Source organism: Phocoena phocoena, chromosome 18 (assembly GCF_963924675.1).
Source record: "Phocoena phocoena chromosome 18, mPhoPho1.1, whole genome shotgun sequence".
NCBI classification, from domain to species: Eukaryota; Metazoa; Chordata; class Mammalia; order Artiodactyla; family Phocoenidae; genus Phocoena; species Phocoena phocoena.
The window spans coordinates 67737794-67765606 of record NC_089236.1 but is presented as its reverse complement, the minus strand read 5'-3'; the positions used below and the strand labels follow the sequence as shown (position 1 = coordinate 67765606).

The 27813-nt window shown below is 41.1% G+C and overlaps 1 protein-coding gene across 9 annotated transcripts in view; it reads right to left on the bottom strand.

Moving 5' to 3' along the window:
- Nucleotides 1-27813, bottom strand: part of MBNL2 (muscleblind like splicing regulator 2) — a 151619-nt gene that overhangs the window by 82011 nt on the left and 41795 nt on the right. For 5 of the 9 annotated variants that reach the window (XM_065896036.1, XM_065896037.1, XM_065896038.1 and 2 more), the window contains exon 1: nucleotides 18166-18339. In XM_065896036.1, the coding sequence (XP_065752108.1) occupies nucleotides 18166-18339 (174 nt within the window). Of the gene's footprint in view, nucleotides 1-18165; nucleotides 18942-27813 lie in introns of those variants that run through there. The other 4 variants (XM_065896031.1, XM_065896033.1, XM_065896034.1 and 1 more) reach the window with 2 other exon arrangements.

Below are 27813 nucleotides of genomic sequence, written 5' to 3'. Positions count from 1 at the left end.
TAATAACCTGTGGTTGGGTGTTTGGTCATCCAGCCGGGGCTGCACATCCAGCCTCCTTTGCTCTAAGGGGTGGATGTCTGGCCGAGTTTTCACCAATAGATCGTGAGTAGAAGCGACGCGTGCTGTCTCCAAGTTGGGACCCTTGAGATAGTAAGTGGGCTTCTTCCATATTTTCTCCTTTCCCCTAAGGCTGGTCGGAACTTGGATGTAGCAGTGATCCAGCCTTGTTCATGCAGATGCTAAGACTCTAAGGCCTAAGAACTGCAGAGCCATGGTATGGAAGGAACCACAGCCCTGAATGACCGTGGAACACCCATGACATCCTTTATGAGAGAGAAATGTTTCTCGTTCACTGATCTATGCCATGTGTTTAAAAGCTATACTATTGCGGGGTCTCTTACTACAGCTTAGCTGCAGCAACCCAATTGCAGCATATATATATATATTATACATTATAATATATATTGTATATAAATATAATCTGTAGATACTATATAACATGATATATTAATATGATGTGTGATGTACTATATAATATTATATATAATAGGTACATTACATATGTACTTATAGAAATATATCTCTTGGAATGTATTTTAAATACAAATAGATAATAGTCTATAAAATATTGCAACTAGCCTTTTTTCCTACTAAATAATCTGTTTTGGAGATTTTTCCAATTCAGATGTGTGTATGTTTGATATAGATGATAGACAGACACACTTCTGAAGTGTCAGATGTATTTCTTAGTATCAGTGATCCATAGTTTATTTAACCAATGTCTTTCCTGGATTACCCTATGGACTAGTTTTGTGATCGCTTTTACTTTTCACTATTATTACTACTGACATGAACACCCTTGAATATGCTTCTCTGTTCACATACATAAATATTTCTCTAGTGTAAATATCTAGAAATGGGATTATTGAGTTGAATACTATGAACATTTAAGAATATAATTTATTATTGTCCTCTTAAAAGTCTAAGCTAATTTATACTTTCATAGCATATGAGAGTGTGTAACTCTCTATAACACTGTCAATGTTAGCAATCTTTAATTTTGCTCAGCTAATGGGGAAAAATAGGGAGAAAAGATTATTACGGAAAGAATAAAAAGATATCTAGAACAAGAAAGATGAAAGTAGCTGGAATCTAGTACGATAAGCTACCAAAAAACCCCATCAATGATCACACTTTGTGAAATTCTGAGCCACTTGTACTGTTCCAACGATCACAGCAATTGTCAGTCCTAATCCTGTAACTCCTAACATCCCACTGCTTTCCTGCTGTCTTTCTCCCAAACCAGCCAGGTTCACGACAAGTTATACACTTCACTCTGCTCTTACACTACACGCTAGGTTATCATGACCGTAGGTAATTATGAGGCTGAGCTGCAATGCATCAGTGTGTTTGTCCTAACATTTTAACAATATAAATAAATGCTGAGGAGGACACCAAACTGCGTCATCGCAATAGCTGAAGCCCCACTGCAGCTGTCAGGAACACGCAAGCCATTCTGTCTGTGTATTCCTCTAATGCTTTTCCAGCCCAAGCAGGAGGAATAAAACTTTCCCATTTCTCTTCCCCAATCCCCAACTTTTTTTTAGAAAAGTTGATTATTGCCACTATAATAGGTATTTGCTAAATATTTACCAATCTATGCTATTGTGCTAAGTCCGTTAAACAAGACCTTATTGGTGAATTATAGACAGAAAACTATCTCTGGAATATAAGCAGGCCTGAGATAATTAGAGAATAATTGTGCAGAAGGAAAAGCCAGATTGGTGTGACGTGGAGGGAAGAAAAGCATGGGCTGACCTGAGAGCAAGTCCCAAATCGTCCCAGTTTATGTGATGATTTTATCTTATGTGATTTTGCGTAAGATACTGAATCGTGCTAAATCTCAGTTTCCTCGTGTTTTATTTTCTGTTTTTTAAAATTAATTAATTTATTTTTGGCTGTGTTGGGTCTTCATTGCTGCTCACGGGTTTTCTTTAGTTGTGGCGAGCGGGGGCTACTCTTCGTTGTGGTGAGCGGGCTGCTCATTGCGGTGGCTTCTCTTTTGCGGAGCGCGGGCTCTAGGCGCACGGGCTTCAGTAGTTGTGGCACATGGGCTCAGTAGTTGTGGCTCGCGGGTTCTAGAGCACGGGCTCAGTAGTTGTGGTGCACGGGCTTAGTTGCTCCGCGGCATGTGGATCTTCCCAGACCGGGTTTCGAACCCATGTCCCCTGCATTGGCAGGCAGATCCTTAACCACTGTGCCACCAGGGAAGTCCCTCCTCGTGTTTTAGAAGAGGCACATTTATTGAGTGCCTACCATGTGCCAGCCTCCATTCTAGGTGCTTGGGATAAAGAAGAAGGCAAAATGAGGTTCCTGCCCTCAAAGAATTTACATTCTGGGGATGGGGGAGGGGAGAGAGACAGACGCCAAGCAAAGAGAAGTATTGATCTATTCATTTATTTAAGAAATAGTTACTAAGCCCATACTTTGGCAAAAGACTGTTCCAGGACTTGCTTTAAGAATCTGCCTTCCAGGGACTTCCCTGGTGGCGCAGTGGTTAAGAAAGCGCCTACCAATGCAGGGGACACAGGTTTGATCCTGTGTCTGATGAGAAGTTTCCCTGATCTTCCCCAGTCCCCAGTCTGAGTTGGCTACCCTACAGTGCGCTTCCAGAGCGCATGCCCTAGAGCTTACCATGCTCTAGAGCACACAGACACCCTTCCTGGTACTTAGCATCCTGTATGGAAGTTGCCTGATACTCATCTCTGACTCCTCCCCACACCCACTAAACTCTCACCAACTTGAAGGCAGGGTAGCATCTTCACTGCTGGATCCTCTATGCCAAAGACAGAGCCTGGGACACATCAGGCTTTAATAAATACATTTGATAAATGAATGAAGGCAGAGAGAGGAAGAGAAGGTAGAAAAGTTAACAGGGCAAAGGTCTAGAGGTAAGGCACAGGTACAAAATGAATCTCTCGAAGGCGTGAAAAGCAACTTTGACCTTCAAATAGTAACACTCATTCAACAGTGCTAGATAGAAAGGCCAAACAGAAGCTCAAAGAAAGCAGGTCTACAGAGAAGATCCCCAGAGTGAGATGCCCTTTCCTACAAGAGAAAATGAAATTGGACTCTTGGCCTCTGAGATCCAGTTATTCGTCTCTTCATCTAGTTTATGTTTAACTGTTTCAATGGACCTACTGTTTAAATGGCAATGAGTCAGGTTCACACCACGCCTTATCCAAAAGCCTATTTCGGCTCCGTGCAGTCAGACTCGGTGTTTGGGGCAAAAGACCCGGAAACCTTCTGTAGGTCTAGCCTTCCTCATTTTCTAGTATATATATTGAAATGCTCAAATAGGCCATCTCAGCTAATAATAGTCTTTTTTCCTCTTTTCAGCACCTTTTGCAACTACCTCCAAATTTAAATGATAGAGAAAAACTGATGGCATCATCTCTACTATCTTATTAAACCAGGCTTCTATTAATGATGATTCACTGAAGTGTCAAGAATAGATACACTGAAAACTTCTCGAGCATATTAATGTGTTGAGCATCATACCACACGTAGCTGCTGATATAATTTTGAGTTTCCTCTGGAGGAAAAAACAGTTCTTTTGGATTCTTTTCATAAACAGCACCTTGAAAAAAGCTTTCAGATGCTCAAAGACACGAATCTTGCTCCGTTCCCTTGGGTATATCTGATTTAAAGGTTAATAAGTAATTAGGGAGCACAGTCATCCAAAAATTACCAATTAATATGCCATAATTTTCATTAAAAATGCTATTAATTATATTTTTGTACAAATGTCCTGGACTGGCTAATAAGAAGTTACCTAAGGCGATTCTGAACCTTTCAGGGAGAAAGAGAAATTAATCCATATCAATCACTTTTTAAAGTTATGTTTTGGGCTTGAGAGATCAAACAAAGGAGTGTCTTAGTTATTTAGTGTGGATAGAATCTGACAGGGTCCCATCGTTTATTTTGTACTGAGTCATTGTTGCTCAGAAAACCTGATAAGATATCTCGGCAGATGTTTAACGTGGAAGTTTGACAAATAACAGTTCTTGGGTTCTTATAACGTAAAGCAACCCTTTATAAATGAGATCAAACTTTTAAACTATCCAGATATATTTTGTCGAGTTCCTAGGAGACTGTGAACGGAAAGTTATGATTAACTGATTAAAGCATGTTATATATTTAAAATTTGTTCTATACCTTAAATGATGGTATCAGTCACTTATGAAAAATCCACGGAATTCCAAAGTTGAAGAGCTCATGATGAAACTTCTACCATCGCTCTAAGGACGCTACTAGATTTAACTTTAACAGTTTTACAGATCCCCAAACTCTTCTGTTCTCACCATCTTATCGCGTCACCTCCTGTCTGAATGCAACATCTATTCCCATTGTGTGCATTGTGGCTGGCAAGCGTTTGATAAACATTAGAACTGGGCAGGTTGCAGCTCTACACCATTTTGGTACATAACAAATTGTAGTGGGAATATTTATCATCAATGAAATGAACCAAGTGTGGTGTTAGGAACTATACAATCAACTCAGACACAAACTATTGATATTCCATTGCATCATAGATATTTACTGGTTGTTAGGCAACCAAATGTTCCAACACTGACACCGGGGAAAATTTCTCTTGCTGGGCTTGGCCATTTTAGTAATTAGTTCAGCATGGGACTGTCTCATAGTATCTCTGGCATATAAAAGAACTTTATAAAGGACATTTAATACAAATCCCAGGCTTGCATTATTTGAGCAGTTTCTGAGATGGGAACTTTTTTTTTTTTTTTTTTTTTGTGATACACGGGCCTCTCACTGTTGTGGCCTCTCCCGTTGCAGAGCCCAGGCTCCAGACGTGCAGGCTCAGTGGCCATAGCTCATGGGCACAGCCGCTCCACGGCATGTGGGATCTTCCTGGACCGGGGCACGAACCCGTGTCCCCTGCATCGGCAGGTGGACTCTCAACAACTACGCCACCAGGGAAGCCCCTGAGATGGGAACTTTTATCCTACCAGGCACGTTTATTAATTTTTTCCTCATACTAAACAAATACCTGTCTCTCTACAGACCTTATACATTGGCTCCACTCTTTACCTAGAGCAAGTTTACTTCCTCTTCAACATGCCAGCTCTAATATTTGGAGAAGGCTATCATGTCTTCTCTGAATCTTTCTTTCTGCAGAGTAAATATATCCGATTCATTCCCTTATTCAGAATTCCCCATTATCTCACATGCTGGCTGTTCTCCCCTCTCAATGGCACCATAATATTTTAAACTGGGACTAACTAAGATTGGTTGCTGTTTTATAGTTTACAGTTATTACTACTGATTTATAGGCTGTTGTGTGGTTGAACATTGCAGTTAAAATTGGCACAGGAATAAGACGTCAAGGGTATAGAACAGGTGCCTGTTTTTATGTTTTTATTTTTTTTTAAATCCTGACTTGGAAAATGCTACCAGTGAGAAATCACAGCATTTGTGCCTTATTGGAACCTTGGAAGACAAATGGAAACTTTAAGTAAGACCTTCAGGGATGCCTAATAGATTTATGCAGCATAAGAACAGTTTCAGAGTGTGGGATGCGATCATTTAAAGTAATATTTTCTAAATTTGGCCGGGCATATGAATCATTGGAGAGCTTCTAAAAATACGGATTCTCGGGATCTGTACCCAGACCTACCAAAGAGGTGCCTCTAGAAGTTCCCAAGGGAAAAGCATTTGGGAGCCATGGATGTAGGGTACGCAACATGAAGATCAGTCCTTCCTTTGAGCTAATTCTACCTACCCCATAAAGCTGTCTTCTGTGACACGTTTTCACTGCCTATTACAGCCAATTACTCTCTCTCTTTTCTAAAAAAGCCTATTCTTCTAATAATTGGTACCAAATAGTTTGGTATTTAATCGTTAATTTTACATGGATTTTTGTCTCCGTTATTTTATAAAATCCCTCAGGGCAAGAACTCCCAAGGAATATGGCACAATATTGAACAGAGTCATTGATTGATTGGTGAGGAGTTTTGGAGGTAGCAGAAGAAGTTAGAGACAAAAGGGAGACAGATACTGCAGGAGTCTAGCTGGAAAAGTTTAAGATTAGGGAGATTAAAGTCTTTCTCTGTTGAAAGAAGTATCTTCTGCTCTGTGCTATGGCCTGCTCCCAGTTGTAAGTGATAGAGTACACAGACGTTGCTTGACGTCTCCACCTCCATCAAACCTGATCCTTGGAGATGTCAGACAGTAACCCACAGACTACATTATATAAATATGGCCAGAAGGCCTATTATTTCCAGTGTTTCTAGTCCATCTGGAACACCAGACATAAATGAGTTCTATCTCTTTTGGTGCAATTCTATCATCTGACAAAGTCAATAGTGAGGGTACTGTAGGTCCTGATAAAATAAAGATGAAGGTGTTCCTTAGATAGTTACATAGGATGTTTTTTTCTTTTTTAAATGTCAGAGACATGTAAGACTTCAAAATTCATTCAAATTAAAAATCAAATTCGAAGCAATGATGCTTACATGAGATAGATACATAATACAATTAAAAATAAAAGAATGACAAGCTATATTTGGAAAGCATGAAGAAAAAAAGCAGGGATGGTACATTTGTATTAAAGAATAAATTTGACAGAAGGTCAACTACATATTGATACAAGTAAAACCATAAAAAAGCCACGAGTCATGAAACAGTAGGCACAGAGTAGCATAGTGTCAGGCCATGAAAAGCAAAACTTGCTAGAAATATAAGGAAACACATGAGTTGTATTAAAATTTCAAAATTACATAACTCTCTGGTGGGTCAAGGAGACAAAAATAAGCAATTAAGGACATAAAACACATGAATTATTTAATGTTTGTATAAATATCGATACACTGATATAACTTTGCACCTAAGAACAGAAAATGAATCTTACAAACACTGATCATGATGTGGACCATAAGAGATTTCAGTGCATTTTTAAAGTAAAAATTGCACAACTCCATTATCTTAATAATAAGATATTACTAGAAATTAATATCAGAACTTTAAAGGAAAAAAAAACTCAAATTGGACATTTTAGAAATAGTCACATAAATAATAAATGAGTTAATAAGCAAACTAGAAAATAACAAATGTGAGAACGTTGTTGAACAAAAACCTATGAGATAAAAAAAAAAAAACCTATGAGATGGAGGCAAACCTATTTTATGTAGTGATTCACAGCTCTAAATGCTTTTTGAAGAAAAGAATTATGAGAAGACACCTAAACAGTCTACATGGGAATTTAGAAAAAAAAAAAAAGATAAAAGAAATTAAGGAAAGCTAGTGAGAAAGAAAATAATAAAGTAGAAATAAAAAAATAAATGAAACATAATAATGAGAAAAAAATAAGCCTATCTTTTGCAGGATTGATAGCTAAAACCAAGAACATGTTCTTCAAATAAAACAGACAAATCTCTGGCAAATCGGGCCAATTTAATCAAAGAAAAAACTAGAAAGAAAAAATATAATAACATTTATAAATAAATTTATTTAAACTATTTAATAATAGAGAGAAGATTAAGGCTTATAACAGAGTAAAATAAATTAGTGATTAAATTGAAAACTTGAGTAAAATAAATAATTGAGAAAAATGTAAATTAAGATGAACTTAATGAGAAGAAAATCTATAAAGAAAGAAGAAATTGAACCACTTATCAAAAAGTTACTTTTACTTCAATTAGAGATTTTAGAAATTTGGGGGACATAGGGCTCTCTGAGAAAGGAACACTTTCTGCAATGTAGTTAAAGAACTGGGTTTAAACGCCATGTAAAAATAACCTAAGTTTTAAAATTTAGGATTGAAATTGGTAATAAAAAATAATTCTGAAAAACAAATGATCCAATAGAACTTTCTGTGTAAAACGGCTAAGAAAAAGTTCATGCGATTCAAGCCAATCTCAAGACTTGACCAAAAGAAAACCAGAAGTAATAGGAACTTCTATCATACAAGGCACATTTAGAAGGGTTTTCTAGATAAGCAGCCTGATTTTGCGTAGCAGTACCACTACTCAGATAATAAACTAGCTTCTCCCGGGAGCTCTGGTTCCCACACAGCTCCTGAGTGACCACATAGAGAATATCCTCAGAGAACATTAAGAATAAAATAGCCAGCAGGGCAAACAGGACCAGGAGAAATGAACTCTCCAGAGGGGACGGTAACTTCCCTCTCCAAACCATCGGTTCCACGTGCCGTAAAGGAACAAACGAGGCTACGATGCATATTCATTGGCCCTTTTAATACGCCACCAGGATGCATCTTTCCTAATAATATCTACCTCCAAATTTTATTTTAAGTTCACTCTTCTCTATCACTGCCGCCACCACCACCACCACCCCCACCCCCACCCCCGGTGGCATTGGCAGTGACCGGGACAATGCAAAGCTTCGCGCACTGAGCTCCCGGCCCAGCCTCCTCCTGCAATTCCTTGTCCAGGCAGAGGACCTTCTCACAAGGCAAAGCATCCTCTCGCTCAAATCTTAGTACGGAGCATAAAATCCAAACTCCTACACAGTCTGTCTCTTATTCCTTGTCTCAGGTGCATCTCCCCCTGACCGATGATGGGTCATGCTCTAGTCACCCTCACCTCGTTTCCAGAAGTTGGCTAAGTGCTTTTCTCTCCAGGCTTTAGGGCTCTCTTTTCCCTGTGCCAGGGGAAGCTCTTCTCTCCTCACATGGCTGCTTCCTTCTCACCCTTCAGGTCTCTGCTCAGAAAGCACCTCCTTGGGGAAAGCATCCCAGGCCATCCTTTCTGTTTAAATTCTTCCTCAATCGCATTGTTTTCTATCCACATACCTTGTATTTCCTTTTTAGCACTTCTCACAACTTAAAAATAATTACTTTTTGCAGGGGCGGTGTTTCTACCCATTTGTTTTCTGTCACTCCCATTAGACTGAAAACCCCACTGGGTCAGGAACGCTGTGGGCTTTTACACGGTGATGCCTGCACTCTGTGGGCGCTCAGCATTTCGTGAAGGAATAACAGTCTGGATAAATTGTGATGATTTGATTAGTTTGTTTACTTTTCTCTTGTTGTTGTTTCCCGCACTTGACTGTGAGTTCCACGGGAACAAGGTTCCTGTGTCTTTTTTAGGCACCAAATGTCGTGCTTGGCACTTAGGGGTAGCTCAGTGGCTATTTGTAGAATAAGTAAATGAATAAAGATATCGAAGTCCTCTAGGATATGAAATTTCTTTCGCCTCAGCTTTATACAACACTCAGAACGTCTGGATCTACTAGAATCCTTCATTAAGAATTCTGCTATCCCAATATTTTCCAGTATCGCTGTTTCTGTTAACAACTCAGGCACCCAACGGGAATGGGAGAGAAGCAATGTGAATTAAATCACTCAAATGAGGCTGCTGCCGGTTAATTTTAGATCCTGAGCATCTGGGTCAGTGCTTAGTTTCATAGCAGGTGTGGAGATGATATCTTCAGTGTCATTATTAATGATTTTACTAAGGGCTGGGAGCACTTGAAATATTCTTCCGAATGAGATTTGAGAAGTGGACCAGATGGGCATTTTTAAGAAGGCTATATTAACTGTATTCTACTTTTCAGCAAATAAGTCTTCATATTAAGATTGATTACAAATGTACCTTAGTGCCCATATCATATTCAATCAAAAATTGTAAGCAGTGATTTTTAGAAGAATATGAAATACTCGAGTAAGGTGATAGTAATCTAAATGAAACATATAAACATGCCTGAAGTTGACTCTAGTCATTTTGTTTTGCTTTAACCAGGTTAAAGCCTCTGAGTCACTTTTTTTTCCTCTCTCTCCTGGCAGTATCTCGTCTTCCACAGGGCTTAATGTTCATTATGGGTACATGACTTCAGTCATAAGAAAACGGTCTTATCAGTCACAGCCCCAAAATGCTGGTTGGTCAGGCAGGATGGCTAGGTAAGGTTGATCACAAATAAACATGTCAGCATCCACTTACACACTGAATCCAAGGGTGGGTGCTCAGGGGAGCATTTGTCCTCTATCAGTTTTATCCTTCTTGGTCAAAACAGAGCTGAGAAAGAGTAATACATACTAGACTATAGTCTTTTGAGCCAGAGGAAATTGAACCAAACCAAGTGGAAAGAATGTTCTATTTACCAGTAGCAGGTCAGTTCATGGGGAAATTGTAAAACAGGTGAAGTTCATTATTGGTGAAGCTCCCCTAGAACAACCCTGGTCTCCAGCCCCAGGGGTGAGCCCCTGCCATGGTTTAGACCTTGACACTGAATGCCAGCTGTCTTTGGCTTCCTAGAAACTTGCTCTTGTGCAATGAGACAAGTATGTTCTAGGTCTCATAGTCTCCGGTCAGGCTCTTTTCCCCACCAAAAATGAAAATTAGCTTATTTGATAGATCAAGCTGTCCTCATCTGCTAACAGAAAAAAGTTCGAGAGGCCTCTCAGGTAATGCGGACTCAACAGTGACTTTCTAATGACGAAGACTTTCCTGTGTGACTCAGAGAAGTGAGTCTGATGGTGGGAATGTCAGACCAAATGATATAGATTTTTATGAATTTTATGGAGCAGTAATATTTCATAAGAAGAGAGGGGAACTGACATAGAGTTGCCCACTTCTTTTTTGCTGAGTAAGGACATTAAGGAAAAAAGGACAACAAAACACATCCATTGAGAATCATTTTAGAAAAGAAAGGAATATTATGATAATCAGAAAAAAACAAGAAGCAGACAATCTCAATAAAAAAGCAACCTTTTAAGAATTTACCTCTATGAAAAAATGTACTTCATACAGTTTCAGTTATGCCAGATGCTGTACAACGTCACGCCTGTAGACAGCAATGCTGTGTTGTACACTTAAAAATGTGTCGAGAGGGTGGATCTCCTGTTGTGTTCTCATCACAATAAAAACCAAACCAAACCAAAAAGATACACAAATGTATTTCAATGTCCTAATTTTGTAGAAGACTAGTGAAAATGTTGTCCAATACCAGTATCAGTCTATGGCCAGGCTTTGGGGAGGGCTGAGGTGGGTGCCCACAGTGGCCCAACAAGCCAGTCCAGGAATTTTAATAGCTGTCACTTGTGGGCAAGTCTCCATATGACCTGCCTATCAGTGCAGTCAAAACCATGAACGTGATCCAGAAACCCCTTCTGGGTTGTAAATCAAAGAACTTGTTTGTACAAAGCCTTTAACTTTGAGGGGTTTTCTGTCTGTAGATTAACAGAGAAAATGAATAAGAGGTAGCCAAAAAAGTGATCTGAATTTTGTTGGAACAGTGATACTTTAAAGTGTAGGATTTAAGGATATACTTACTTATTCACTGGTAAATATGATTGCACACCCAGCAGCTGCCAGGTACAAGGAAAGAGCAATGAGACCCCTGCCTTACAGCCTTAACTCCTAGCTGTGGACATGGGCAAGCAGGAGATACGTAGGCAGATAACATCCCTTAAGGACAAGTTCTGAGGTTGCTTTTGTGGATGGATGTGTGATATTTAAGCGAAGTCCAGACTAAAGTGAAGAACTGAGGCTTATGGTAACCTGTGGAAAGAGCATTCCAGGTAGAGCGAACATCCAGTGCAAAGGCCTGAGGAGCAAAGAGGCCAATTTGACAGGAGCACAGTGGGACCAGGAATGCAGTGGGGTGCAGACCACATGGGGCCTTAGGGACTTCAGGTTTCATAAATGAAATGGGCAGCTATTGGAAGGTTTTGAGCAAGAGAGTGACATGACTTACGGGTCACTAGAGTAGGAAGTGGCAAAAGTGAAAGCTACAGTAGACTATTATAACAATCCATTTGAGACACGATGGTAGTTTGGGCCAAGGCAGTCATCATAGAAGTGCTGAAAAATGCTCAGATTTAGGATATCTTTTGAAGGCAGAGAGAATAGGACTTACTGATAGAATAGACTGAGAGATTGGATATGGTGGTAATGGTAAGAGAAGATTCAGGCTGGGTTTCAAGATGTTTCATTTGATCAACTGAATAAATGGTACCGTCTATTGAGAATAGGTACCATGGGAACAGCAGGTTGAAGGGGGAATCAAGAACTTATTAGTGGATATATTAAATTTGAGATGTCACTTGAATATCCAGGTAGAGATGTCAGGTTGGCAATTGGATACATGAGTCTAGAGTTCAGGGGAGAAATTAAGCCTAGAGCTAGAAATTTTTTAAAACTTCAGTATATAGAAAATAAACAGCCTTTGGGTTGGATAAGGTCATCTAGGGAAGTCCAGTTTTCTGGGCAGAAAGTACAAAGCTCCTGAGGCAAAAACATGCTTGGTGAGTTACCAGAAGAGTCAGGTAACTGTCCGCTGTGATGTGAGCAAATGCAGAGAAGATGCTCAAGGGTCAAGCCTGGAGAAACGCCGGCATTTAGAGGTCGGGAGGAGGCAGGAGATTCAGGAAGGGAGACAGAGACGGAGTGGCCAATGAGGTAAGGGGAAAACCAGAGAGTGAATCACCAAAGCAGTGTGAATCAAGTCTTTCAAGAACGATTAAGAGCAGTTTATAAATTTACTCTGCCCTCAATTAGCTCTATTGATGGAAGAAGCTGTATATGCTGTTCTATTCCCAGTGTTTAGTGGCACCTGTCACAGGATCAGTATTTGTTTGTTTATTTCAGACGATAAATGTGGCAGTTTTCAGGCTGAATGCATCCTGTAGGTGTGTTTTAGTTGAACTTTGGGGTTTAAAGATATTTTAATTGGTTGCCAAGATTTAGAAATTGGGGAACTTCACATCAAAACTTGTATCTCTGGTTCTTTTTTTAAAAATCTCCAGGATTCTCACAAGGCAGACCACAGCTGTTTGTGGCTGGGTGGCAGCTGCCGTCTTTAGAGGGGTTCTGTGCTCTTCAGCTAAGTTCCTGCCGTCTCCGGCGAGCCCTGGGTCTCCCCAGCCATGAGTGCTGAGTCACTCATTCATATTACTTGCTGGTTCCTGCAGATTTTGAGTTTGTACCTCTTGTTTAGTTAAAGAGGGAACGAATGAATAAACAAACGAATGAATGAATGTTTACTGACGAGTAATCTGGAGCTGGGAGAGGTGAAATGATATAAGCTTACATGCAGAAATGCCAGGACTCAGCTATAGCTTCTCAGGCCAGGGCTTTTACCTAAAATCTTTGCTTCCAATGTCATTGTATTAAAAACATCCTAAAATAAAAACAAGAGTTTGAATGAAAGAAGTGTACTGACAAAATGCTATTTCCATGTTTGGAAAAAATAGAATATTAAACAAATCGTTTATTATGATAAATGTAAAGAAATGGTTTCCTAAGAACTGCTACACAGACTAGCAGAAGTTAACATCACTGCCCAAGGCAAAGTGAATAACAAACAAATGTAATTATTAAACAATATAATTAAGGTTAAAATTAGTATTTTACTCCATTAGTATTTTTTTGGAGGAGTAAGTTATGCCATTTTTCTCTGTGAATTATTTTTATCTATTCTTACATGTTTTAAACGCAGACTATTATAATCATAGAATGACAGTTTATCATCATCCCTTCTTTTACTCACTAACAAAAACTGGAGTTTTTTAAGCCTCCTCTCTTTTGCCAGCTCCGGTGATGGCTAGTGGCTATTCAGGGCAGTGTGTGGAGGTGGACTCTGAAACGCAATCTGGGATCATTGAATGAGACCACAGTGCTTCATTTCTGATGTTCGGACATTATTGTTATGCATTGAATTGTGTTGTCCCCCTCCACGCCTCCACCCCCGCCAAAAGATATATTGAAATCTTAAATAGAATTATCCCTGTCCCTCAGAATGTGACTTGATTTGAAAATAGGGTCATTGTGGATGTCATTAGCTAAGATGAGGTCATATTGGAGAAGCGGGGGGCCCTAACCTAATATAACTGTTGTCCTTGTAAGAAGGGGAAATTTGGACACAGACTCAGAGGGAAGATGAGGCAAAAAGAGACACACAGAAAGACAGACACCTGCAGCTGGAGGCAGAGATCAGAGTAATGCTACCATAAGTCAAGGAACGCATGCACGACAAGGAACCAGAAGAGGCAAGGAAGGATCCTCCTGTAGGAGCTGCAGAGGGAGCGTGATCCTGAGGACACTTCCAGCCCCATAACTGGGAGATAATAAATTCCTGTTGTTTTAAGCCACCCAGTCTGTGGTGATTTGTTACTACGGCCCTAGGAAACTAACATAGAGATTACCTTGTCTGACTCCTCATTTTATTTATTTTTTAATGTTTTAAAATATTTTTTAAAAATTTATTTATTTAAACTATTTATGTTTGCCTGCGTTGGGTCTTCGTTGCTGCACGCAGCCTTTCTCTAGTTGTGGCGAGCGGGGGCTACTCTTCACTGCAGTGCGTGGGCTTCTCGTTGCAGTGGCTTCTCTTGTTGTGGAGCATGGGCTCTAGCCATGCAGGCTTCAGTAGTTGTGGCACGTGGGCTCAGTAGTTGTGGCTCGTGGGCTCTAGAGCGAAGGCTCAGTAGTTGTGGTGCACTGGCTTAGTTTTCCCACAGCATGTGGGATCTTCCTGGCCCAGGACTTGAACCCGTGTCCCCTGCATTGGCAGGCAGATTCTTAACCACTGTGCCACCAGGGAAGTCCCTGACTCTTCATTTTAAACTGTGTTAGAATGTAGGTATCTCACTGGTGGAAGCTGTGTCCCTAGGAAAGTGGCATCAGCCATAAATGCCACAGATGTGCTATCCCTAAGGAAGACATTTAGGCAGATGCTGCATTGCTTGAGAAGCCTCATTCCTTTGCTTACTGAAGGCACTGAAGCTGATTCCACCTGTTCTTAGACAGGGAGTAATGGCCCTCCTTTTGTCCTGGAAGCTAAAGGTATATCATTCCTTAGCAGAGAATATCTTGAGCATTAGGAAGAATTTGGCTCTAATCTTGGCTCTAGGAAAACTTGGAAAATAATCAAAAAGTATCTTTAATGACCCTCTGGTCTTCTTGTGCCCACCTTAATGTGTCAGACTTCTCCTTGAATGAGAGTTCCGTAACTCACAGTCCAGAGACAGCTCTTAGAAGCCAACATGAAACCTTGGAGATCTTGAGATTGTTTGCAGTAGTCTGAGGGTATGACCACTTTTCTGGGTAAAGATTCCATAGTTTTGATTAATTCTTAAAGATGTATACTTCCCTACAACCAGCACATCAAGAAGAAGAAAAAAAAAAACTAAGGGTGCTTGGCATGATGGTCAGGATCCACCTAAGATTTTGTGCCTGGGGAACAAGGCATAGGGATGGAGTGGGATGATGGCTCAGGGTGGAGACAGGATGAAGAATGTGGATTTAGATATGTTGAACTGCAGGGGACAATGGACCATTCACATGGGGCATTCAGTAGGCATTGGGAGCCATAAAGTTGGCAAGGAAAGGGCACACACGCAGCGTTGGGATTGAGCATCACAGAGGGGGGACTGAATATTTGAGTGCAGGTCCGCTTTCAGAGCTGATCACTGAACGTGGCCTAGGAAGGACCAACGCTGAGTCTCGGAGAGCATCTACGTTAGGGAGCAAGGGGAGGAAGAGGTGGCGTTAGAGGTAAAATAGGCAGGCAGTTTAGAATGGTAAAAGAATGAGGAGCATGCCCTGGGGGAAAAGAGCAAGAGAGACCTCAAAGGAGAGGCTGGCCAGGCTTGTAAAATGAAATATTTAAAGAAAATGGTGAAGACTCATGCAGAGAAGTTCTGTGTCTGAAGTTCACCAATGATCATCAATAATCCCTTTTGAAAAATTGTGGGGAGTTTTTCTTAATTTATGCATACTTTGAATGGTTATGATTGCACTTCTGCTATGTGCCAGGTACCAACCACGTTAGGTGCTGGGGCACAAAGATGAATAAGACACAATCCTGCCTTTGGGAAACTTACTTGCTTGTGCAAGGACACATACTTAGAGGAATCAACTGTATATGGAGGTCTGAATAGTGTCAAGGGAGGTCACAAAGGGGAAGCAGTTGATTTACAAGGGAGAGTAGAAGTCATGATAGGGAAATGGATCTCTTATGCAGGAAGTATAATTGGTGGGTCCAAGAATTCTTAAAGTGTGAAGCTGTCCTGTACATTATCACGTCATAATATCTGAAATCATGCATTTCAGAATCACGTGGGCACACACACACTCCAACACCTTGAACCAAAACCACATTTTTAAAAAAATTATTATTTATTTATTTTTGGCTGGGTTGGTCTTTGTTGCTGCGCACGGGCTTTCTCTAGTTGTGGTGAGCGGGGGCTACTCTTCGTTGCGGTGCGTGCGCTTCTCTCACTGCGGTGGCTTCTCTTGTTGCTGAGCTCGGGCTCTAGGCATGTAGGCTTCAGTAGTTGTGGCATGAGGCTTCAGTAATTGTGGCACACGGGCTCAGTAGCTGCAGTTCGTGGGCTCTAGAGCGAAGGCTCAGTAGTTGTGGCGCACAGGCTTAGTTGCTCTGAGGCATGTGGGATCTTCCTGGACCCTCAGGGCTCAAATCCATGTCCCCTGCATTGGCAGGCGGATTCTTAACCACTGCACCACCAGGGAAGTCCAAGAATTAAAAGTTTTAAGAAACTTGCTAAAATCTCAGTTTAATAGTAAATATCTAACCAGAGAAGGGTTGGATTAATAAAATGAAGAGATTGGGGATGACCTGGAAAATGAATTTCTCATTTCTGACCTGATTCCATATCTTAAAGTTCTTATGTTCTAGTTTTCAATCTACACTGTTTTTATAGTGAATGCTTCCATTGGTGATAATCATAGAAGCAAATACTTTGTTTACTTTTTTGACTACAAGCAAAATAAATACTAATATAAAAATGTGCTTATGCTGTTATAGTTTATATGAATTGTGATTTATCCATCTATTCATTTCTGTGTAGACAAAATGATTTATAATTTTAAAGTCTAATCTAATAAGCTTAGACAAAAAAGATTAAAAAAGAAAGAAAATGGAGTAGCTATTGAGGTAAATCACATATCTATAATTTTTCAAATTTTAATCCTTAAAATAATTCTATTGATCTATAAATGCATTCTTCTGCTTTTAGTATATAGACACATTTTCCCTTTAATATATGACTTGAAGTCTTGTATTTCAATTTTCACTTAAAAGTCTTTTTACTTTAAGATCAATTTTTTCCAAAAAACATACCCAGTCCCTTCATACTCAAGAAAAGACTAAGGTCACTATTTTGTAAACTCACAGCACTATGATTTCCCAAATCTTTTTTTTTTTTAAGCTATATATCTTACCTATATCCAGTGATGTTAGAACTGTCCTAGACAGTCAGGGATTGATAGAATCCATAATCTTAGGGCAAAATCAACCCCAAAGCATTATGGGCTAAGGCATCCCCATTTCCTTCAATTAGATCTTTCATTATAATTCTCCCATTTCTTCAAGCCCAGGCTCCACCAAACTCAGTATACAACTCAGGTGCCACAGCCTCCAAAAACATTTCTTGAAACAATCAGCTGGAAGCCAGCTCTCCCATTTATGGACCCCCATAGAAGTCTGCCCTCTATCCTTCTCTTAGGGCCCGTGTCCCTTTCTGTCTTGCATTGTAGCCATTTGCTTTGTTTTCCCTACCAGACAGTGAGATCACCAAGGATACCATCTTGAATCACATTCATTTCTTCTCTGATGTGCTGTGTGTTAACTTACACATAGTAGGTTCTCAAGAAGTACTGCGTGTGTACTTAATAATTTCTGTTAGCCATGACAAATTGTCAGAGAGAGTGAAAAACCTGTTAAGTATTTTAGGAAACCCTTGGTCAAGAAAGAAAGCCACAAGAGTAGAAAATTCTTCAAGAGGTGAATCAGAATAACTGGCACATAAAAGTGACACATTCAATTTCTTCACCTTTGTATAACCTCCAGAAGATCAAACGTTAATAAAATATTTATCCTCAGTTGTCACAAGCCAGACTTTGATTTAAAACTCTTGGGTACATGAATGTCACGCCAGACCAAAAATACAGCACCATGTATTTTTAATTTAAACATGGATCCGTAAAAACTTTATATATACCTGATATGAAAAAATTAGAGTGCAAATCTCCCAACAGTCACCACAAATAAGAAAACAGGATCTAAAATCGATTGTTAAACGTCTGTAAAAGTACAACGACAAATATCCTATTTGAAAGTCCAATGTGGCATTGATTTGACACGTAAAATACATTCTCTTACCTTTAGGGAATCAAAGCAGGCGATTACTCTTCCATTTTCGACCTGGCAACTTTTGGGGGGGTGAGCAAATTTGCATTCCTCATCAGAACGGGAGCACGTTCCTCTCTGGAACTGTCTGCAGACTTCCAAGGTCAGCCATTTTGTATCTCTGACCGGGGCAACATTCAAAGCCATGATGAGAAAATAATTTGGATCCTGTTCGTTTCTGTTAAATGATGAAATCAAATCAAGTTCCAATGATTCCAAAACTATTGCTGTGAAAAATCCCACATGTAAGTCTGAAGGTAAGTGACAGATTGCTTAAAGAAGCCCAATCCGGGAAACAGAGTGAGGAGAGAATTTATCGGCAGGCGGTCACTCATCAATCAATATGCCCCACTCGAAGACTGCGGGCCGCAATGAAAGCATGCTCAGTGTCATCTCTGGCTGCAAACGTCCGAGTCGCCTGATCGTTTTGCAGACACAATTGTTTTTAATAAAGTGACTTCAATATCATGGCACTCCTTGGGAGAATATTTAGTTCTGATGCACGCAGCTATTGACGATGCTGGAAAATAAGCCACTTAGATGTTCAGATCTGAGCAGGATTTCTCTTTCCTTTCACCTTTTAAAATTCCGAAATCAAGCAATTGGCAAAGCCAGACAACTGAGGTATCTTCATCCACTCGTAAGGTCAGGGTAATGTGTATTTGATAGCAAAACACGATAACACAAAAGCTCCCGGGCTGTGGTTTCCAGCAAAAGTGACTTCACACAGGCACTTTTAAATCTTGAACCTGCAAAACACAAATAAAATATCAACTTACACCCAAACTCAATGGAATCAACACTTTAACAAACTATTTGGCTCTTATCTAGAATTTGCGAAAGTGTGGTTTAGAGCTTTGAGCTTTGAATATAGTGAGGAAAGTTATGCATTAAAAAAGAGAGAAAAGAATGCGAAACTGCAACTGTACTGCAGAACTGATCTAGGCAGCAGTCCAAAAGTTAGGAATGACTCAAACAGACGAGTGTGGCAGACACAATAATTAGGAATTCTGAAACAATTCAATCTAACGTGCCTAATCGCCAAAACAGTGTATTAGAACTGTGACTTCCAATTAATTTCACGTTTAGGCCATTGATTGTATTGTTGGAAATGCTGTAACCAATCATTTGGGATGTGACTCTCCTAAATAATAAGGATATTGTCATTCTGGATGAAGTGTGGGCTCCTTACCCTTTCCATCCTTTTCTAGTTTACAGAGATTTGAACTTAGAGAGGGAAAGGTAGATCTGATATTTATTCTCAGATCTCCTATACTTTCTCTCTACATTTTTTTTTTTTTTTTTTTTTTTTTTGTGGTACGCGGGCCTCTCACTGTTGTGGCCTCTCCCGTTGCGGAGCACAGGCTCCGGACACGCAGGCTCAGCGGCCATGGCTCACGGGCCCAGCTGCTCCGCGGCATGTGGGATCTTCCCGGACCGGAGCACGAACCCGCGTCCCCTGCATCGGCAGGCGGACTCCCAACCCCTGCGCCACCAGGGAAGCCCCTCTCTACCTTTAATACTTGCGTGATGTTAGTGTTCCTTTCTAGGCTGTAAGCACTCAGAGGGTAAGGGCAGTTTGCATATTCCATTTCTGTTTCCCTAGGGCCTTAGTTCATGGCTATTTGGTCCTCAAAAACTATTTCTCGACTGATTTAACTGATGACTGACTCACTGACTAAGTGAATGAATGCAAGTTCATTTTAGCTGAGTCCAGTTTAGATTTTAACGGAGTCACAATCTGAGAATGTTCTGTTCTGTGGAATGCTGGAGCTGAATCACATATCTAACACAATAAAAATATAACAAGTCAATTCAGATTTCTAAGATCAGCACGATTAGTTTCTTTTAATATCTCCAAGGGTTATGAAACTATTAAAACGTTAAAAATTTAACATTACTGAGTCAAGCATGAATGGAGGACAAATACCAGAAGTTGGTCATTTTTATATATTGGATATGCCACGGGCTACCTTAGATACTTGCTTAGCCTTGACGGCCTTCTAAAATATTTATAACTAAAAACTTAATGGAGGCTGGAAGTAGGTTATTTAAAATCGTCATGTACCATAGAAGTTCAGAGAGCAATAATTCTTGAGCGATTCACAAGTGTTCCCTGAAAAAGTAAGTCTCATGATCAATTAAGTTTAGTTAACTCCAGGCAAACCGAGCTGAACAGGCTTCCTTGCAAGAGGGCTTTCTTCGGCCTTGGATGAGTCTCTGATAGGGGAAGAGAAGCAGTGGCGTCTCTCAAGCTTATCTGATTGTGGATCACTTATTTAGCGGGACGTCTCCCAGGACTAGTGGGAAATGCTTCTTCATCCCAATACTTCTCTGACTTGTTCGTAGAAGTGTTTGAATGAGTTATAATTGTATGTGCACTTAAGGAAATTGGCAACCTGGAAAGCTATGACACATTCCTAGCTTCCCATTGTGAAATATTTGAGGGGCCAGACAGGCTCCTGCTTGTCTTTTTGGCAGGATTGCATTCCCAGCAGCTAACATCAACTATCTTAACTTCAAGAGTTTAAGAAGACGACTTTAATAACCAAATTGCCTCTGGGTCGGGTTTCACCGACCAGCCTGGACCTGCACCCTCATTACCTCAACCCTTACCGCTAAACCCTGTGAGAACAAAGCAAGGGAAGCAAGGGACAAGGAAACATTTCTGCTTGTGTGTTCAGTGGAGCTGAGGCGCCAATAATGTGGAGACAAAATGAGGGGCTGGACACACGTAGTTCATATTTGCCAAATATTTTGCAGCGTCCCCGAGTCCCAAGGACCTGGGTCCAATGGGGTCACAGAACAGCAAAGACGCAGGAGATGCTCTTCCTCAAAGCAGCACAGTCTTGGCCGATGCGTCACGTGTAGGAAAAGAAAGAGACAAACACAGATTCATGCACAGATGGCAAATGAATCATTACTCAAGTCTTCCTAAAAACCACACGGGAACAATGCCCTTAACTCAATCCAGTGAATGGGGTGCACTTTTGCTTATACTTTTAGATAAGAAGACATTTTTTTCCCTCTGGGAGAAACGGAGTGCCATTTCTACTACTATGAAAATCCAACCAGAATTTAGGTGGTCAGACTCTATCAAGATGGACTTGCTTTTGGAAACAGAGGAACCAAGTTTCTGATGGCCAGAGTCCTGTGTAAGTCAAAATGTTCCACAAGGCCCGTCAGGTTGCACCTAAATATATCGCTGTCCTAACCGTTCATGAATCCACTCTTTCTCCCAGCTTCTTCTCTGTTTCTATCCTAAAAGTTACCGAGCTACTGTTACAAAGATATCACCTCTCTTGGGCCATGACAACCTCCATCTTCTGGAGTGGGCACAGCAAGCAGCTGTGGGAATGACGAAGTGAGAATAGATTTAATTGAGGTCACGGGAGGCCACCGAAGGAGATGGGCAAGGATGGGCGAGGATGGAGAAGACCAACCTTTAACATGGTTATCAAGGGACAAGACTAAATTAACCAACACATAGAGCAAATTACATATCGGGTCTACCAGACTGGAGGCTCCTGGGAGGCCCACTAGCCACCCGTGTCTATTGAGCACTTGAAATATGGCTAGCGTCACTGAGGGACTAAATTTAAATCTTTTATTTACTCTTAATTAACGTAAATTTAACTTAAAAACGGATCCTCAGTTTACTTATCGGAAAACTTTTAAGTATGCTTGGGCCAACTTGAGTATATGAATCTACTTTTCAGTTGTAAATTTTATGAAATCTAAATACAGATCAAGTATTTCTAATAAAAATCCAGCATCCTAATTGAGATGTGTTCTAAGTATAAAACACACACTGATTTCCAAGACTTAGTATGAAAAAAAAACCATGAAAACACCTCATTAATATTGCTTCATATTTACTACATGGTGAATTGATAATATTTTTAACAAACTGGATTAAATATTATTATTTAAATTAAACTCACTTGCTTCTTTTTAGCTCCCCTCCAAAAAATTCAGAATTATATATGTAGCTTACATTATATTTCTGCTGATGGCGCTGTTGTAGGGGCTTTTGCATTTCTTCTATTAGCCACAGCACTTTCTGGAATGGTGGAAAGTACCCTGTCCTAAGAGCCAGGTTCCAGCCCTTGTTTTGCCAAGCCTCCTTCATATGACCTTAATAAGTCAATTTCTCTGAGATCCAGTTTCTTCATCTGTAAAATGTTAATGATAGTTCCTACCTACTTTACATGGTTACTGCCACAAAGGACTGATTACAGAAGAAACATAAAAACACTCTGTGAACAGTCAAGAGCTGTCCCAAAGCAAGGTGATGAAAGGATGAGCCGCTCTATAAATATTTACTGAATAAATCCACTTCCAGGCTTCCTCTCTGCAGTCGTTCCCTATCAATGACTGGGGTCATGCCTGGGGTGGATCTGCTCCAGCCACAGATTCTGAGAGCAGGACGGTACCTTGCAGATCAAAGAGCTGACTGCACGGGGCGCTCGCTCGGGGCCTCTTATCCAGAGCGCCCCTCATTTCTCAGACCATCGTATTCTGCAGCCGAAGGGAACCCACAGAGGAGTTGCCCCAAGTACACATCCCACAGTGTCACTACAAAGGCCTGAGCCTGCTGTCTTCCTCCAGCTGCTACCAACCCAGAAGTAGATGAAACACTTTTAGGGCCCGGCGGTCACCCTGGGTGTGATGCCGAGTCCCAGTATGCTGGTCGCAGTGGTGGGGAGTCCATCTGGCTCGAGGCCTTGGTGGGAGCACAGCTGCTGAGTAAGCTCCCAGCGTCCTGGGCGAGGGGGGAGCAGGGGGTGGCACTTTCTAGCTCACCTGCCCAGAGGGCTCCCTGTTAAAATGTGTCTGTGTGGAGAGGGCACGTCTTTCTATTCTCAAAAAGCTGCCACGGGTGTCAGCTTTGGACCCATTTGATGCCGGGCGCCATTTGCCTTTCCTGGAAGTTTCTGCGCTGCTCTGGGAAGCAAGGTCTCTTGCTCCCATTATTTTCCAGTGTTTTCTGTTTAAGTTTCTCTCAGTGCTTTGCTTTTGCTTCTGTTTGCTTCGCTGCTTTTCAGTTGTGCTTCAGCTTTATTTCCAGCTTCACAATCAATCCCATCCCATTAGCTCCTTCCCAGGCAGAACCTGGGCCGAATTCTGAAGCACTTGTTCCCAGTTATTTCTCTGGCCGTTGTAGGTATTCCCTTCCCCTGTCCTCTCCAGGCATTCAGGCACCCCACGTTCTCTCCCCCTCCTGCCTTTCTAAGCCCCTCACAGAGGAGGGTATGATCTTGCCCTTGAGGCTCTGATGACTCACCAGGCTGGTAGCCCTCACCGGCCCTGCCCCCGAAGCGGGGCTCCAGCCTGACCTCCTTCATTCCCCTTTTTAAAATTAATTTTATTTATTTATTTTTTAAATCTTTTGGCCACACCACACGGCATGTGGGATCCTACTTCCCCCGACCAAGGATGGAACCCGTGCCCCCTGCATCGGAAGCGCAGAGTCTTAACCACTGGGCCGCCAGGGAAGTCCCCTTCATTCCCCTTTTGATGGCCTCTCTGTAGTCCGTCTTTTAACACTGCCTGGTAATTATTTTTAAGTAGACACCATTATTCCTTAATTCATGAGAACTGTGAATACTGATTTATCCAACTGTCTCCCCCCAGTATAAGCGCGTGTGTATCTAATAGACTGTTATTAGTTTCAAATCCTCAGGGTTCCGTTCAGTGCTTGGTATCTAGAATATGCTCAACGAATGTTTGTCCAATAAACTCCTGACCCTCCTCCAAAGAGCATTTGCATTTTAACATGGACCAAAGCCTAACCTAAGGGAATAAGGCTCTGAATAGAGTTTCAGTATTATCCTGTAGGAAAATTCCAGCGAGTGCCAGCAGCTTACCCTGTTGTTGCCAAGGAAGCTGGGGGTGTGGGTGAGGAGCTGCCCCACAGATAAATTATTTGAGCTTCAAAACCCTGAATCTTTAGACCAGAGGTTTTCAAAGTGTAGTATACGTGGGCCAGCAGGCCCAGCAGCCCCTGGGAGCTCATTAAAAATGCAGGTTCTCAGGCCCCAGCCCAGAGGTCCTGGGTCCGAAGTCTTGGGGGTAGGGCCCAGCAATCTGTGTTTTGACAAGCCCTCCAGGGCTGACTCTGAAGCACTCTCAAGTTTGACAAGCACTGTGGTAAGCATTTCTTGCTGTCCTCCTGTGTGCCAGGCATCCTTTGGGTTGCTGAGGGAACCAAGATCTACCCTGAGTCGATCACAGGGTCTTGGGGTCACCGATTCCCACACAAACAGTTGCGGGAGGGCTGGCTGAGGGTTTCTCCCAGTGGCTGTGTTTCCGATCAGTCAAAACAAAATAAAACTAGATGACACAGGAAACACCTGAGAGATTTGTCCCCGCTAAGACTTGATTCTGAGAATTTGAAAAATAGATTGTCTCATAGCTTGCAGATTTTGTTCAGGATGAAGCAGGCCTTTGATGGGGGTAAATAGGGCTTTGTTTCTAGGGCCCTTGTCTGAGGGAGGACCGTCTTAGGGGGCTGGCGGTCCTTGGTGGCCAGCAGCTTGGTCCTCAGCCGCGTGACGCCGGAACTCTCCACAGAGGGGCTGCTGTGTAAAGCCCCGACGCCAGATATGACAAATATGGAGGTTCACTGCTGGACTCATCTTCAAAGGAAAGGCAAGATTGAAGTTCAAGGATAAGGAAGGAGGTTCTGTAGTACTTCCTGAAATGCCAAAGGACTTGCTGTTCAACAGTACAAAGTAATCCCACGCTTTTTTTAGGGTCTTCACTTACGTGACGCTTCATCTTTCAAAACATATTGAAAACTCTTCTAGGTGTTAGATTTTCAGAAAGCTGTGACTTTGGACTGCAGGAAAGAATTCGCTGTGCACGTTCGTTCCTTCCTTACAGTAACTCTGTGATGTCACAGGGTGAGTTTGGAAAGCACGGTCCTCCACTCTACCACCCTGGCGACCTGCCCCAGGCCACGGCCCTCAGACAAGCCCGGGCTGTGGACCCCAGGTGTCCTCACCTTGCCAACGCTTTGTAGCCAGTTTGTACATTTCTGAAGGGAAACACGTCAATCATGTCCAATCTTGAGACGGAGACTGATGAAAACGTTAAGACCGCCTTAAGGAAAATAGTTGCGCAGCACGCAGCTCCTCCAGCCAACTCTTGGTCATCTAAGGTACTTTAGCTGTCTGCCAGACAGCGGCCTCCTAGAGAGCTGATTAAAGGATCCTTGCAAAACAAACCGATTTCTGAGTCAGACAGTCAAGGACTTATTATCCATTAAGTAATTTATGGGATGCCTTTAATTTTATTTTGCATAAATCTAATTACATAAAGAAACTATGTCTCCTTGAGTTTCCTAACTTCTAATTTGGAGAATCTTGGATTTCCTATTTTTAATCCTTTATTTATTTATTTAATTTTGGTAATTCATTTTCATGAATTTTTCCCTTTTTATGTATATATATATATATATATTTATATTTAACATCTTTTTTGGAGTATAATTGCTTTACAATGATAGGTTAGTTTCTGCTTTATAACAAAGTGAATCAGCCATACATATACATTTATCCCCATATCTCTTCCCTCTTGCGTCTCCCACCCTCCCACCCTCCCTATCCCACCCCTCTAGGTGGTCACAAAGCACCGAGCTGATCTCCCTGTGCTATGCGGCTGCTTCCCACTAGCTATTTTACATTTGGTCGTGTATATATGTCCATGCCACTCTCTCACTTCGTCCCAGCTTACCCATGTGAATTGGTGCAGCCACTATGGAGAACAGTATGGAGGTTCCTTAAAAAACTCAAAATAGAACTACCGTATGACCCAGCAATCCCACTACTGGGCATTTACCCTGAGAAAACCATAATTCAAGAAGAGTCATGTACCACAGTGTTCATTGCAGCTCTATTTACAATAGCCAGGACATGGAAACAACCTAAGTGTCCATCGACAGATGAATGGATAAAGAAGCCGTGGCACACATATACAATGGAATATTAGCCATAGAAAGAAGCGAAATTGAGTTATTTGTAGTGAGGTGGATGGACCTAGAGTCTGTCATACAGAGTGAAGTAAGTCAGAAAGAGAAAGAAAAATACTGTATTTTTAATCTTTCAATTCTTAAAACACATTGTTGAAAAATGATTCTTCCTTCCTGTGAGTGGCTTGACGTCTCCAGCTCTATTTCTGGAGCTTAATTTAAAATATCTCTCCACATGCTCTCTCCTTCGGTCCTTGACTCCCTGTATCCTGCGTGTCAGATGCAAACGCCAGGGCTGGAGAGGAACCCAGAGCAGCGCAGGCTGGAGAACTGGGCTAAAAGCCACTTGACCTCCGGGAGTGGGTGTAACCCTGCTCTGTAATCACAGCCACTGAGAAGAGGTCCCCGACTGGGACCTTCCCATGGGAACCCCGGAGGACCAATAAAAATACAGAAATGAAAGCAGTCCCAACTGCCAAAGGCAATACAGAACCTCATTGACTTTTCCAAGCAAAAAAGTGAAGGGAGCAGCAAAAGTGATTGTCCTTAAAAAGATTTTTCTTTCTAGACACCTTAAGATTTTTTTTTAATTTATTGGAAATATAAATGAAATAGTGCTTTGAAACTTTGGCATGGGTTAGGGGTAAGAACAAAGTTTTCTACCCTGGATTCCAGTCAGTCATTCCTCTGTCCCGAATAGCTGTGGAATGTCACCTAAGCTCTCTGAGTCTCAGTTTCCTTGTTTGGAATCGTGGAGACTGGACATACCTAAACCATAAATGGATGTATTGCAACCAAAATATGATTAGTAGTATATTATAAGGACTCTCTATTTGGTGTCTAACCTTGTCAGCATTAGATAAGGCATCAACTTTCCTTAAATTTGTGTTCATGTACACACACACACATACACATATACACGCACAGGTCGAAAGGACTCCTATTCACTAAGAGTTAGACATTTCTGTAAAGCAAATGAAGTGTAACTTAAAGCAAGTAGAAAGTCTCTTTCTTTGATGGTGGTACAAAGTATGAAGTCCTTCAGAGAATGTTAGACAAAACTTTGATAGATGGTCTTCAAAAACAAATTCCAAACACTCATTCATTCTAAGCAGGGAAAGAACCACGGCTACCAAGCATGTCTTCATTTCACATGGTACTTGTTCTTTTGAATATACTTTCAAATACATTTCTATAGAGGAAATTAAACACCGGGGCACCCAAGCCACACAGTAAGTCAGATAAGCCAATGTTTCATAATAACAGAAATAAAAGGAGAAATTCCCCCACTAAAAATTTTCCTCTTGGACCTCGTCTCTTAAAGTACAAGTGAAAAATTCACAAAATCCAGAAATCATTTTAATGCATGAAAATTTCCAGCCCATTTTCATTGTAGTTTCCAGGAACAGGCAGAAAAAGAAATCCCTTCTTCAATTAGAAGAGATTTCTAAACATACTCCTGAAACTACAGCCAGATATAATATATTCAACACATATTTGTATTCAAATTATGTTTTTTCACTGCGCCTGTGTTTTCTATCTAAACATTTATCATTCAGTTAGGAGCTGCTCTTATTAGAATAAAAGCAATTGTATTAGATACCATTTAAGACTGACAGCACTTACCGGTTTCCTGGATGTCCAGG